The sequence below is a fragment of the Podarcis vaucheri genome (assembly GCF_965113315.1).
Source record: "Podarcis vaucheri genome assembly, chromosome: 6".
NCBI lineage: Eukaryota > Metazoa > Chordata > Lepidosauria > Squamata > Lacertidae > Podarcis > Podarcis vaucheri.
In genome coordinates this window covers 96,150,869-96,166,482 of record NC_138764.1, presented here as the reverse complement: position 1 = coordinate 96,166,482, position 15,614 = coordinate 96,150,869, and the positions used below count along the sequence as shown (strand labels likewise).

The window sequence follows — 15,614 nt, the reverse complement described above, 5'->3', positions numbered from 1 at the left end:
CCAGGGCAAGTGTACCCCTGCCTCTGTATGGGTCTGGCCTGTGCTTTGGGCTTGTAATTGAATTACTTGCTATCTGAGACCCAGAAGTGGGTCACGCCCAGGGCTCTTGACTAATAGCATCTATTTCCTTGCACTAAAAGAATCTTGCCGTTTTTATGATTTGGTGTGAACGAACCCAATGCTGTTCAAGGGCTGAATGTGTCAACTGCTCTGGGATTCCTCCACACCCTCTCCTGTTCTTTAATGGATGCTCTACATAGAAATAAACAACAATGCCAAGGATGGGCAAGGGACACAATATAAAACAGCACTTTATTATCTAAAGACTTGCAACAGTTCCACGGGCAATTCCTACCGTACCTGGTTTGGATCCTTCATCAACGGATCCATTATAGACCTGGTTTATGAACTCTGGTCTGTTGTCATTCATGTCAATAACGTAGATGTAGAGATCAATGGGGTTCTCTACTTTGTTTCCATTCATATCCACTGCATGCGCTCGAAGCTGTTAAGAAAAAGAGAGGAGGGGGAAAACCACGTCAGTAATGGGATTCAGCACTCGGCGAGGCTATGTGTCATCTTCTGTCATTTAGACTCTTCGACAACATTAGGATTTATAACTGTCATAATAATGGAAATTTTCTATGGGGTTTTCTATAGCAAAACTATCCAGCTGATTTTGGTATGCATAATAATATGAACCTTGAAGTTGTGCTGCAGTTTTAGCGGCTTGCTTGAATTTCTGTGTTCTGGACAAACCTCATGGGTAGTGCAGCTGTACATATGAAAAAAGCTGCTTTTTCTATAAAAGAGAAAAAGGAAGAGGAAGATATATTGACTTTCTTTAAGCAAATCCCATCATAGTAATGGGGAAACCTGACCTCATTTCTTGAAAGTTCCACTGGATTTGCACTAAACTCTAAGTGTGCGGTATTAGTTTTGGGGGATGCTATCTGGGCTTTGGATTTCTCAAAAAACGGAGGACACATTGTCATACTTTGAAGTCCTATTGGGACCTAAGGGTTCATCATCCTTCCTCCTGGTTTCTGTATGGCAGAGTTACACTGTGGCAGCCTCACCAGTAGTCTCTCACTTAGTCTCTCAGGCCACTGCATCAACAAATGTCCATGCACAGGAGAGCGGCAAATGCCTTTATAGAGACAGATTTTTTATTTCTGCAGCCCAAACCCAGAAACGATAAAGGCAAAAGCAGTCAATCAAGAAGAAAGGAAAACTTCCGGAACTTTTTTCTCTGCCAAGCCGTTATCAATACAAATATTAAGAACACATCATTTCTTCAGAACCACCATCTGTTTTTTCATCCTAAAAAACCTATCTTCCATTTTCTCAGATGATTACTCATTGTTCTGTCTATTTATGTAGGTAGTTTTTTTAAAAAAAAATCTTTTCCTGTTCCTAGTGGGCCATTTTTGTGGTTATTCACACTGATCCTAAAAATGATTGAACACAGCATGCCATTTCAGCTGAGGACTCAACAACTAATTGCAAATAAATAACGTGTTGTTGTAGGGATGTGGGGGAGAACTTTGTACAGTCCTTTTTTAAAAAAATAATAATGAACTGGTCTAATTTTCACCTCCTGGATGGGGATACATGAATCGGAACAATTATTATCCTTCCAAGAGTCCACTTCTCTGAATGTTGCAATACAGTTCTTGGCTCAATCAATTTAGAAGTCTATCTTTTAGGATAAAATCTGCTTCAAAATCATGTATTTTAGAAACCAAATTTTGTGCAGGTTTAATCCTGAAATGGGATGAAATGGATTTGGGAATAAACACATGCAAAACTGATGTGTACTGGAAAGAAACTGACCTGCCCATTTCCACTGATGCAGAAATATCTGCATGTGAGCAGCCCAACTTGCACTACCTTTGTAGTGTGGGAGCTGCTACTTCCACAGCTCCTTCAAATGCCATGAAGATGTGTGGTGTTTGCCCTCTTAGATGACATCATGCTGGGTCATAAGGAAAGGGTTAAATGAGTGTGAAGTGATTGGCCAGTGAGAACCCAAGGGGAGGAGTTAGAGTTAGAGTTCATGTTGTTAAGGAGTCAGTTGGGTGTTAGAGAAGAGAGAGGGAGGATAAGTCTGTGGGTTGGGATAGTTTGATGTGAGTGAGTGAGAGAGAATCTGTTAGGAGGAGTCAATTAAACAGTTGGTATAATCAGTAGGTAATATGAAGGTATAGGTCAGTAAAGAAACTAAGATTAAGAAACTGACAAGAAAAATTATCTGAAACCATAAACTTGTTAATGCTTATAAATAAACTTGTTTAATTGGTTTAATGTTAGCAACTGTCTGGACTCTGTGTGCACCCAAGAGAAACGGGTTGGTGGCAGCAGGGAAGCGATCACAGTGGTGGCACAGGGATCAATAGACCGTCAAACGTCCGGGGACCCTTTATGATCGCCACAAGGTGATATCAGGAGAATCCTGCTGCTGCTGCTGCTATCCAAGTGGCTTCAGGGGGAAGGAAGGATCAGGAAAGAAGAGAGGCTCTGGAAGAATGAGAGGTCTGGTGGGAAAGGCATCCTCCTACCTTCTCCTGTGAAGATGCTGCTGCTTAGTGTCCCCCCTTTTTCTCCTTTCTCAGCCTTGTCACTCACACTTGCCTCTTCTTCCTGCCTGATGCCCCTCTCCACTGAAAGCCGAAATGGCTCTGGGCTCTCAACCTGACCTGCAGTGATCTGGGACCCAGATCTCTCCAAATAGGTCCACATTGGCTCAGGGTTTGGGCCACAGATAAATCTGGTGACCAGCCCTTCTGATTATTAACCATCCAACACCCTGAGGCTGAAAACCAGGATCTGTGTCTTCCAGGCCACTCTCCCACACAAGTCATGTGACTCTTGTGAGAGCATAAAGCCCAAACATGTGTGGTTTTGGGTTCTGGGCTCTCGTGAGAGATATCACACATACAGCATGTCCTGATTTAATCAGGTCAGTTGAGGGGTATGTGGTTAGTAATGTGACCTTGAGTGTACTGACTTCCAAGAAATTTCCATTGAGAGCAATGGCACTTCTGGATGTAAGCAGGTCTGGAATTTGTTTAATAAGCCCTCATAATGAAGTACTGCCATGCTACTGAACTGTCTCCACATCCATGGTACACATTTTAAGGTTGCACAACTGACAGTGTGTAGTAGGTTCTGAGCATGGATGGGCCACAATGGTACTAAGATGTTCGGTATTTTAATTTTAGGACGTTCCCTTGGATTTCCCTTTTATCTTGTTCCATTTTCTTTCAGATTTTGTTCGATGAGTTTGCAGCTCTTTCTTGGGGAGATACAGCCAAATGACACCAACCAAGAGCATATACAAACACTTAACCAATATACTGGATGTCTTGAATTCCATTGTGAATCACTTTGCTTACATTGAATCCGAGCTCCGAGCTGGCATTCTCTTGTCCATTCGCCAACATTTAATGCAAATTTAGCTCACAGGCTACATAATTTACTGTCACAAGATGGCCAACTTTAACTTTTAAGGAAAATAAGACCATCAGGGTTAGCTATCATGGCCATGTGCTACGTCCAGCATCAAAGGCAGTACGCCTCTGAATTCCAGTTACTGGTAAGCACAAGTGAAGAAAATGCTGTTGCATTGAGGTTCTGATTGAGGCCTTCCCTTAGACACCTGGTTAGCCACTGTGAGAACAGAATGCTGGACTAGATGGGCTATTGAGCTGAACCAGGAGTTTCTTCTGGTCCTGAGTTTGGAGAAATCCATTTGGAGCTCTCTCTAGTCTGCTCAGAATTCCAGCTTTTTAAAAATGCTGGTTTCACCTGCAAAGTTGTCCACTTTGCAATCTACCCCTGGCCCGGAAACATTTTATAAATACGCTAAATAATATCAACAGGAGGGGAAAACACACACCCCTTTATGTTGTTTTCCCTTGGTTGTGAAAGCTTATCCATTTATTCCTAATCTCTTGTTTTAAAATCCATTAACTGGAATGGTAGGAGCTCTGGTTTTCTCATCCCAATATTGCTATGTTTCTTTAGGGTTCTTTGGTGAGGAATTTGTTAAAAGGAAAGGTTAAAAAGCTAGCGAAGGGAAGCATCCCTTTGCAGAAGCCATGCTGCCTTTTCCTAAGCGAGGCTTATTTTGCTAAAGGTTTAACAATTCTAGTCTTAATCATGCTTTCGACTGATTTACTAGAGACAGAAGTTAGGTTGACAAGCCTGTGGTTTCTTGGATCCCACCTGGCTCCTTTTATAAATTGGTTTTACTTTGGCTACCTTCCAGTCAATGGGTTAAGAAGGTATTTTTTCATGGAGAAGTTGCATATTTTAGTTAATAGTTCAGCAGTTTCATATCTTAGCTCTTCAATAATCCTCAAATGCCACCAATTCTCCATGACTTGTTATTTTTAAATGTCATCCTTTGTCACCTCTATTTGACACAGTTCTTTTGACGCATTATCTGGGGGGGGGGAGTGGTTTTGTGCACATATTTCCCCAGCGTGTCTTGATGTGAAAACACAGGAACACAATTCACTCCATTTCTCTTCCATTTCCCCCTCTCCCCAGGCCATGCTCCCTCTCCCCAGATCATACCCCTCACCAGCCTTGATCTGCATCATTCTTGAATGCTTTTGCCTGGCTGGAATTTGCCCTTGAACTGGGATAACGTCTCTTGCTTGCCTGGGTGGAGGTGTATGTGAAGAGACTTAGGGACATAGGAACCTGTCTGATATTGAGTCAGATCATTGGCCTATCCAGGTCAGTATTGTTTTTGCTTGGTGGCAGTGGTTCTTCAGGGTTCCACCCATAATTCCTCCTCACCTCTACCTGAAGATGCTGGAGAATCAATCTCGGTCCCAGTAGGGCCTTCTCAATGATGGTTCCGACCTAGTGGAATGCTCTGTCCCATGAGACCAGGGCCCTGCAGGATTTAACTTCCTTCCACAGGGCCTGTAAGACAGAGCTATTCTGCCTGGCCCTGGCTTTCAATTTGAACTTAGCCTGATCTTTTATTCCCCTTCCTTCCCTCCCCTCCCATTTTTATGAAGATTACCTGCTCTGGGATCCCACAGCTAATTCTCCCCTGGTCTCCTCGCTGGCCTAAATAGGACTAATTTAGCCAGCTAGCCCCAATGATCATCTAATGTTTATTGGATGGATTTCCCCCCCTAAATAGATTTTTGAATTCTGAGTTTATTGTTATTCATGTTTTATACTGTATTTTATGCTGTTTTTTGTTGCATCAGTTAAGTGTTTTAAATTTGTTGTTAGCTGCCCTGAGCCCGGTTTTCTGAACTGGGAAGGGTGGGGTATAAATATTTTTTTTTACTATTATTACTATTATTATTATATTCTTTTAATTATTTTTATTACGTTTGTATACTGCCCTTCATTCCAAGATGGCAGGGTGGTTCACAGCGAAAAAATACAAAATAAAAATATGAACAAAAGCAAACCAATAACCCTCCTTTCACAGACACATTTAAAAGGCTGTAGAATGTTCATCAACCAAAGGCCTTGTTGAAGACAAACGTTTCTGCCTGGTGCCTAAAGATATGTAATGAAGGTGCCAGGCAAGCCTCCTTGGGAAGGGTATTTGACAAGTGGGGAGCCGCTGCAGAAAAGGCCCATTCTCATGTTGCCAACCCCTTGTGGTGGAGTCACATGAAGAAGGGCCTCAGATTATGATTGCAGGCTTTGGACCGGTTTACATAGGTTTACATTATGGTGCTGGAGGAGACTCTTGAGAGTCCCATGGACTGCGAGAAGATCAAACCTCTCCATTCTGAAGGAAATCAGCCCTGAGTGCTCACTGGAAGGACAGATCGTGAAGCTGAGGCTCCAACACTTTGGCCACCTCATGAGAAGAGAAGACTCCCTGGGAAAGACCCTGATGCTGGGAAAGATTGAGGGCCCAAGCTACCAGCATGAGTTTGACCAAACTGCGGGAGGCAGTGGAAGACAGGAGTACCTGGTGTGCAACAACAACATAGGGAGAGGCGGTCCTTGAGGTATTGCAGTTTTGCAGTTCTGAGCCATTTATAAGGCTTTACAGGTAAAAACCAGCACATTGGGTTCGGAAACTAATTGGCAGCCAGTGTAGTTGGGCCAGGATCGTTGTAATATTCTCAAACTGTTTTGCCCTGGTGAGCAACCTGGCCACTGAATTCTGCACCAGCTGAAGTTACTGAGCCATTTTCAGAGGCAGCCCCACATATAACATATTGCAGTAATCTAACCTAGAGGTTTCCAGAGCATAGATAACAGAACTTAGGCTTTCCTGTGCAGGTAGGGGTATAGCTGGGTCGCCAGTTGGAGTTGACAGAACATGCACAAAATCCACATTTAAAGACCTATTCTTAGAAAGTATGCATTTCTAAAAGTAAGGTAAAGGTAAAGGTACCCCTGCCCGTACGGGCCAGTCGTGACCGACTCTGGGGTTGCGTGCTCATCTCGCTTAAGAGGCCAGGAGCCAGCGCTGTCCGAAGAAACTTCCGGGTCACGTGGCCAGTGTGACGAAGCTGCTCTGGCGAGCCAGCACCAGCGCAACGCACAGAAACGCCATTACCTTCCCGCTATACAGCTTTACGTATTTATCTACTTGCACCTAGGGGTGCTTTCGAACTGCTAGGTGGGCAGGAGCTGGGACCGAACGACGGGAGCTCACCCCGCCACGGGGATTCGAACCGCCGACCATACGATCGGCAAGTCCTAGGCACTGAGGTTTTACCCACAGCGCCACCCGCGTCCCTATATTTCTAAAAGTATTTATTCTCAAATTATGCCTTAATATTTTTTGAAAATCTTTTTTTGTGTGGAGATCTGCACTGGAGGTGTGAAAGGCAGTGATCGCCTGAGGCTGCAAGCCCAAACATGGCTTCTCAGAAGTAAGAGAAGCCCATACTGATTTCAGTGGGGCTTACTCCTACGTAGATGGGATTACAATTACAGCCATAGTTTTGATTTGGGTTGGTTTTTTTCCTGCACAATTCCTCCCGAAACAGCATAAAACCCCATTGCTCCATTGCTCCATGGGAAGGGGTTTGTTCTATGTTCATTCAAGGTGCACAATATCAAGTAGAGAACTGCTCAGGCTGTGATAAGCAGGATAAACAATTTCAGAAATGTTAAAGGGGGAAAAGTTGGGGGAATGAAAGCAGAGCACAATCCTCGGACCATCCAGTAAGATGCTTTTAAATGTATATTTAAAGCAAACTTTCTAAATGGAGATTCTGATCCCAGTAGCTACTTGTCTTGGGTTTGAAATTGCTTTTTTTATTATCCATGTAATAGCTTTATCTGTTTTTATAGATGTAGTGGTTTTGAATTGTTCTTACATACCCACTTGCTTTATCTAAGTGTTTTGTGAAAATGTGCTTTGAGATGTGTCACAAGAAGAGACTTATTAATCAAATAAATAAATAGAGATGATAGATAGATAGATAGATAGATAGATAGATAGATAGATGATAGATAGATAGATAGATAGTTAGATAGATAGATAGATAGATAGATAGATAGATAGATAGCCTGGTGGGTTTGTAAGGACATTCCATAAAAAATCCACCTGGAAGCAGGGCAGAATGGGTTGAGTCCTGTTCTCTCTGAGAACTGGGATGGACCAGATTTCAATGCATCCCTCCTTCCCTAGAACTGATTTGCAAATTCATGTGGAAAGCTCAGATCAGGTTAGTTCATATCGGTATCCGCAAAGACTATATTTGCCAAGCATCCTTCACCGGAACCTCTGCTTGGGGAATCCCCACTTGCCAGCCCAGCTCTTGACACAAATGTGCCATTAAACAGATGTGTCAACCAGGGCTTATCTGCGTGTATCACGGCAGCAGCTTTAAGTGAGATTACAAGACACTTGCTTGCTGAATTGGTTTTTGCTCGAGTGCAAACCGCGAGCGAATGCATATGTATGTGGGGCAGTGCAGGCGACACGCCGATAGGCTTACAGTGCAAAGAAATTACTTAACTCCTGGAGATTTCAAAGAAGAGCTATCAAATATAATTAAAACTTTGTCTGGGAAGGGAGGGGAGGATGGGGAGGCAGATGTGAAAGGATGAGATATCTGCTTTGCTCTCTGCTTTATCTCAGAAAGGAGGTGTTTTTTCTGAGCTGGAGATAGAGCAAAGAAGAAGAAGAAGAAGAGTTTGGATTTGATATCCCGCCTTTCGCTCCCTTTAAGGAGTCTCAAAGCGGCTAACATTCTCCTTTCCCTTCCTCCCCCACAACAAACACTCTGTGAGGTGAGTGGGGCTGAGAGACTTCAGAGAAGTGTGACTGGCCCAAGGTCACCCAGCAGCTGCATGTGGAGGAGCGGAGACACGAACCCGGTTCCCCAGATAACGAGACTACCGCTCTTAACCACTACACTCCACTGGAATCCATCGCCATTTCAGTTTGAAGATAATAACTTTAATTCTAGCTGAGAATTACTTTTCCCCCCACCCCAAGGGCAATCTGCCCTTTGCCCTTTGACATTATTGAATAGCTGCATCTAACACAAGTGGGGATTGCTAAGCAGGGAAGCAGCAAAGCTGTAAATACACAGGTGGGGAATGGACGTATCATACATATTTCATGATTTTAGAATTACACAGTACAAAATATACATTTAAAGACTAAACATGAGGCTCGGTTTCTTCTTTGTCTTTTTTTTTTAAAAAAAATGCAATAAATGCACTCTTGTTGTGGTGGCCAACCAGATACCTCTGGGAAACCCACAAGTAGAACTTAAGCCCAAAGGTACTTCCCCCAATTTCAATTCCCTAAAACTGACATTCAGAGACACACTGCCTCCAACAATAGAAGTGGAATGTAGCTATCAGAGTTAGTAGCCTCAACCTCCATGCTTATGTCTCATCTTCTCCTAAAATTATCCAAGCTCGTCTTACAGGAGTGAACTCCATCGTTTAACTCTGTGCTGTTCAGGACTGAAGGGCAAACTGGGTGGCAGGATGACGGACCAAACTAGAAGTCAGGACCAAAGATTGAGCAAGGCTGCAGAAGCACACAAGGGTTCATGTCAGGAATGAGACAGCTCTCAGTGAAGATTTGCAGTCGGCTGCAAATCGCAGCCAGGAACAGAGAAGCTCAGAGGTTAATCAGGCTGAGCAAAGGATACAGCAGTTAGAGGCAACTCCTCTGGGCAGTGGAATGCAGGTTGCCAAGGGAACATTGGAGAGTGGGCTGGAAGACAGCCAAAACTCTCCAGACATGCAAAAAGACGTGAGCTTACACAGTGACAGCTTGTCAGGATAGGAAGAGGTTGGAGCTGAGCCAATCAGCCCCTGGTGTCATTGAATGGGAGGGCTGTTAGACAGGAAGCAGAGCAAGAGACGTAAAGTACATAAGTTCAGTATCTTCTGTCAAAACCGGAAGCAGTCTTCAGAGGGGTCATCACAATTGATAATGCTGGCGGCTTGTTAGGACCGTCTGGAGATTTCTGTTTGTTGTTGCAATAAATCTTCTTTTTTAACTATGCTTGCTGTGTTATCAAGCTGGGAACCTGGAGTCATGACATCAAGCTAGGCTCAGGAGCACCCGTGAGCTCATTTTGTACTCCTTGCTATCCAGATGTGGCCCAAATGCCCACCCCCGGGAGGTGGAGTCAGTACAAGCCCAAAAGGTGCTACCTGCAGTTCAGTAGTTTGCCACATGGGAACGGCTGCACATGGATCCATTAGAGCAGGTAGCAGGATGGCTGATTTTTGTCTCTATGAACCGCAGACCTCCATAGCACATCACAGGCTACTTTTGAAGCTCAAGCTACATGGGGCTCAGTTGCAACAATCTTCGCTATGCACCTAATTGAACTGCCACCACAGGCCTGATTTGCCTTGTTGGGGCAATGGACATACCCTACAACATTTCTCCAATGAAAATAGGGGCATCCTAAGGAAAAGCGGGACATTCTGGGATCAAATCAGAAACTGAGGCTGTAAATCCAGGACTGTCCCTGGAAAATAGGGACATTTGGAGGGTCCGAATGGAGTCAGCGGACAACATTGGAACTCAGGGGGAAAGGAGACAGCTTAGTGGCAGACCAGAGGATCTGCTTTGCAGGCAGGTGGTCTCAGGGCCAAATCTTGACATCACCAGCTAGGGCTAGGAATGCCCCCTAGCTGAAACCCTGGAAAAACCCAGTCAGTGTACTGAGCTATATGGGGCAGTGGTCTAACTCTGTCTAAGGCAACTCCCAATGTTTCTAACACATGCACATGGAATCTACACTCTGCTTGTGGGCTTCCCTGAATTACTGAAGACAGAATAAATCACAGAGAAACCAGAGGCATGAAAAAATGCTCAAAAATGCATTATTTATAATGACTGCAGACTATGTATGCTCGGTGTGCAGAAGCTGGGATTTTGTGCTATGGAGAATTCACTACCTGGCTATTTTTCTGTGATGAGGTGGACTTCCTTTAGAATAAATACAAGAGGCCACTGTTGAAAATGACGTATTTGTCTAGATCGACCATTGGTCTGATCTTGTCAGGCTGTTCTTAATTAAAAGATGAAGGCCTGGAGACTTAATGAAGTCCAAAGGCTATCAACTTGTCTATGGAATTAATTAAAATCCATAGACTGGAATGATTGTTTTCCTGTACTTTGCAACTGGCACCACCACAGGAAGGCACAGAAGGTTAAAAAGGAAACCCTTGCAATTTCTGATGTGGGCTGCGCAAACATTTATCCGCTGGTTTTCCTGTTCAGAGGTTTGGGCCACAGCTACTGACTCTTAATCCAAGAGGTGATCTTGTTAGACTAATCAACTGTCAATATTTTTTAAATGTAGGACATAGGAGAAAATGGGCTCCCAAATAAGAATGGACACTCAGCATTCTTAAGGTTTTGGATAGGATTCTGGTATTCTGTACCGTTTAGACTAAAATTGTCAACCAAAAGCTTTACTTTTCTGGTTGTGGCGTTGCAATGGAATGGTGTGTGTGTGTGTGTAGCGGGTTCCATGTTTGCAGGGGTGCCAAGAGGTCATCCTGCGGGGGCTCTTGGCAGCACGAGCAGCCATTGCACTGCCTTAGCCACTTTGGGAGGATCCTCCATTTGCGGCTGCAGCCACAAGCATAGGATCCAGGCGCCGGCAGCAAACCACTAAGTACAGCGCATGTGCAGCTTCACACACCTGCGCCGTACATAGTGACGCCACACATGCGCTGTATAGTAGTTTGCAGCCAGCGCCACTCCAACACCGTATGGACGGTGCTGGGATCCTCTGCTCGCGGCTGCAGCCGGAGCGGCGCCGGCGGCAAACCACTATACAGCACATGTGCGGTGTCGCTACGTATGGTTCATGCGTTGTACGTAGCAGCGCTGCACATGCACCCTATGTAGTGACGCCTGCCCCAGGTGTCATGACGCCTTCCTTCGCCCCTGACTCAAGGTGAACTTGGTCTAGTCATAACTGGTTGGGCTTAAGGGGGTGTCTCTAGTACTCTTCCCATCACCGCACTACTGTGATGAGAGAATACATTATGGAATTTCTCTCAGCCTGGAAAACTGCACTTGAAGGCATCCTCAGGGGACCCCAGGGATCATGTAGTCCAACACCCTGCAATGCAGGAATCTCAACTGAAGCATCCATGACAGATGGCTATCCAATCCCTTACAGCCTCCAAGGAAGGAGAGTTCACAACCTCCTGAGTCCATTCCACTGTCAAACAGCTCTTACTGTTAGAAGGTTCTTCCTGTATTTAGAGTAGACCCACCAAATTAAATTACTGAATAAGATGAAGCTATATGAATTTCAATAGCTCTACTCTGAGTAAAAGTCAGTTTAATTCCACCCTAAATTTGTATCTATACATATAAACAAGTAGGTGTAAATGTTATGTAAATCTATATCTTTTTTTAGTTCTCTTTCCCCCCAGCGATGCTTGAGAACCTGGTAATGTGTGTTGTATCTTTGGTTCCAAAGATCTCCCTTCAACATTTGTTGAAGATTGAAGTATTGAAGATTTTGCCAACAGTTCTATTCCAAGCAACTTCCATTACACATCAACCAAATTAATTCAAAAATTACTCTATTCCCCCTTGGTACACACAAAAAATAAGGTTGGTGTTAATTAGGGAAATAGATGATGAACACGGACAATTAAAAAAATACACACAATGATATAATAATTGTGATCACGAAGCAGTGCAATTAGGTTAAAAGGAAAGCATTTGTTGAAAACTAGGGATGGAATTAAACAGAACTCTGATTAATATCTACACTAATTCTGATTTTAATTGATTTGGAAATTGGACACCGAAAGGCAACAGTAGGAAGACACGGATCTCTGCATGTGCTCAAAGAGGGTTTATGTGAATCTGCTAATCTAGGTATCTTCATTGGATTTTATGCTGTAGGAGACCCTCCAAGTGTCCTTATTTTCCAGGAACAGTTCCAGGTTTACAGAAGCTGTCCTGGTTTCTAATTTGATCCCAGAACATCCCTATTTTCATCAGAGAAATGTTGAAGCGTATGGAGTTCTGCGACCCCCTGAGCCAAGGAGATAAATAACAATACAACCTTTAGAAGACATCTGAAGGCAGCCTGAGCTCTGTGAGTGCAGTTTTGACGCGCAGAGTGTTTGAGGACTGGGACATAGCAGGGAAACCAAAATACTTGTTTACAAAGCTATTGTATTACCAACTTTACTGTACACTTGTGATATATGAACCACTTATATAAGCCATCTCCAACTCCTCGAAAGATTCCATCAAGGCTGTCTCTGAAAAATTTTGCACATTGCTTGAGAAGACAGGCGAACTAATGTCAGTGTACTGGAAGAAGCGAAGAGCACCAGTGTTGAAGCAATGATTCTTCAACATCAACTTTGTTGGACTGGTCATGTTGTGATCATCATCTTCCAAAGCAACTACTCTATTCCGAACTTAAAAATGGAAAGCGTAATGCTGGTGGTCAACAAAAGAGGTTTAAAGACTCTCTCTGAAGGCAAATCTAAAAAAATGTAGTATAAACACCAACAACTGGGGAACACTGGCCTGCGAGCGCTCCAACTGGAGAATAGCTTTTTCCAAAGGTGTCATGGACTTTGAAGATGCTCGAACTCAGGGCAAAAGGGAGAAATGTGCTAAGAGGAAGGCACGCTTGGCAAACCCTCACCGTGATTAACTCTCACCTGGAAATCCATGTCCTCACTGTGGAAGGAGGTGTGGATCCTGTATTGGCCTCTACAGTCACCTACGGACACACTGTTAAGACTGTGTTCATGGAAAACAGTCTTCCTTGGCTACGAGTGATCACCAAAGAAGAAGAAAGAAGTTGAACCCCCTGCAATCCAGGAATCTCAGCTAAAGCATTAATGAGAGATCGCCTTCCTCTGCTTAAAAACCTCTAAGAAGGAGAGTCCACCACCTTCTGAAGGACTCTGTTCCACTGTCAACAGCTCTTACTGCCAGAAAGTTCTTCCTGGTGTTTAGTTGGAATCTCCTTCCTTGTACCTTGAAGCCATTGGTTCAGGTCCTACCCTCTGGAGCAGGAGAAAACAAGCTTGCTCCATCTTCCATGCGAAAGCCATTTAGATAGTTGAAGATGACTATCATATGTCCTCTCAGTCTCCTCTTTTCCAGGCTAAACATACCCAGCCTTATGATTAAATGATTTTAATGTATTGCTAGACGGCTACACAAGATCTATGATTAAAGGAAGTTCTTTTTGGAATTATAAACTCAACGTTTTCACCCCTAGCCATGAATATATCATAACGAGGTACAGGCACCCATTTCTAAGCAACCTTAGAGTTAAGCTATTGTCTTAACTCAGTATATTTATTAATGAACGCTTTTTATAAAGTAGTCCCAGGTCGCCGAAAGTCGTCATTATGACAGATAAAGTTATTTCTTTTGGACTGCGAGTTTCTAATGCTGGAATCCTAATGACTCCATCAAAGGCATTATTCTGAGACCATTTCCCTCAATTATCCCCCAGTTATAATGGTCTGCCACCAGTGAAACATTACTGACAGCTCCGAAGCAGCACAAAGCCCAAGTCTCAAATATTCCTTTTGCTTCATATTTCGCCAGGATCACTGGAGAAAATAATTGCTTTTGTTCAAGGAGGATAAAATAACTTTCCCTTAGATTCCCCTTTAACCCTGGGGAAATCTCTTCTTCCCTCCAGCTAAGGAGGTAATATAGTTTAGTCGTCCCTCCACCTCTGTCCACAAGCAATGCCAACAGAGTTCAATGTATGACAAAGCAAACACAGCTTGGCGGGATCAGTGCTTGCCATGGAACTCTTTAAGAAGATGAAGTCAGTGCAAGCAATCCTTACAATTTCATAGTTACTTGATTGTATCCATTTGGAAAGCCATTTGGCTCAGAGGCTCTGCTCTGCATCCACCCATTGCCAGCACAGGAGGCCAAAGGCTTCAGATATTTTCTGGGGATCACAGGAGATCATTCAGTATATAGGATGCAGACAGGTCTTTGCATCCATGTGTGGGAAGCAATAGATTTTGAACAAGGGCTATAGCTTAGTGGTAGGGGTGCAGGTGGTGCTGTGGGTTAAACCACAGAGCCTAGGACTTGCCGATCAGAAGGTCGGCGGTTTGAATCCTTGCAAAGGGGTGAGCTCCCGTTGCTCGGTCCCTGCTCCTGTCCACCTAGCGGTTCGAAAGCACATCAAAGTGCAAGTAGATAAATAGGTACCGCTCTGGCGGAAAGGTAAACGGCGTTTCTGTGCGCTGCTCTGGTTCGCCAGAAGCGGCTTAGTCATGCTGGCCAATGACCCGCAAGCTGTATGCTGGCTCCCTCAGCCAATAAAGTGAGATGAGTGCCGCAACACCAGAGTGGGCCACGACTGGACCTAATGGTCAGGGGTCCCTTTACCTTTAGCTATAGCTTAGTGGTAGAGTAAATTCCTGTTTTTAAAAGGTCCTGGGCTGGCTTCAAGTTCATTTCTAGACCCAATTCAATGTGCTCACTTTAATGTTTAAATCCCTGAATGACTCAAACCCCAAATATCTGAAAGACCACCTCCTTCCCTATGGAGCACCACCATGAAAATTCATCAGGATTTTAGTGCAAATGCTCCTAATATTGTATGCAATATTGCTTATATATACTCATTTCTGCAAAAGTTTCCCCAATACAATGCATGTCTATATGCTATTTTCAGTAATATATGCATTTGTATGTGCAATTTTCTCTAATATATGTGTTTTCTACACATTTGGCTGGAGAACTGCACTGCGAAAATTGGAGAAGAGCACATTTCAAAGGGCAGCTATGCTTCGCTTTGCAAAATGTTAATTCAGTAGGTTTACCTTGAAATGCAAACAGAATTGAATTAATCCCCCATCCCTATATAATGAGGATCTCTCTTGCAGCCTCTGTGTAAGAAGCAAACCTGGCCCAGGTGGCTCTGATTTTCAGAAAGCAGCTGACTATTTTCTTCAGACTCTTGCATTTCTTCAGGGAAAACACAATAACCTGAACTCTGGTGTACTGAGATTGTTGTAGCAGATGAATGTTGGGAATGGGAAGATGGAGAAGGCTGGACAGAATTTTGGGTGCCAGATGGGCAGGTGGCAGATTGCTGCGCAGGACAGGATGTTGGCAAGACATTTTGGCTTGCAAGAGAATA

General features: G+C 43.8%; 1 protein-coding gene across 8 annotated transcripts in view; it reads right to left on the bottom strand.

The window, feature by feature from the left end:
* CDH4 (cadherin 4) overlaps window positions 1–15,614 on the bottom strand; it is an 819,766-nt gene that overhangs the window by 177,768 nt on the left and 626,384 nt on the right. For all 8 annotated transcript variants that reach the window (XM_082225899.1, XM_082225900.1, XM_082225902.1 and 5 more), the window contains one exon: window positions 361–505. In XM_082225899.1, the coding sequence (XP_082082025.1) occupies window positions 361–505 (145 nt within the window). The remainder of the gene's footprint in view (window positions 1–360; window positions 506–15,614) is intronic.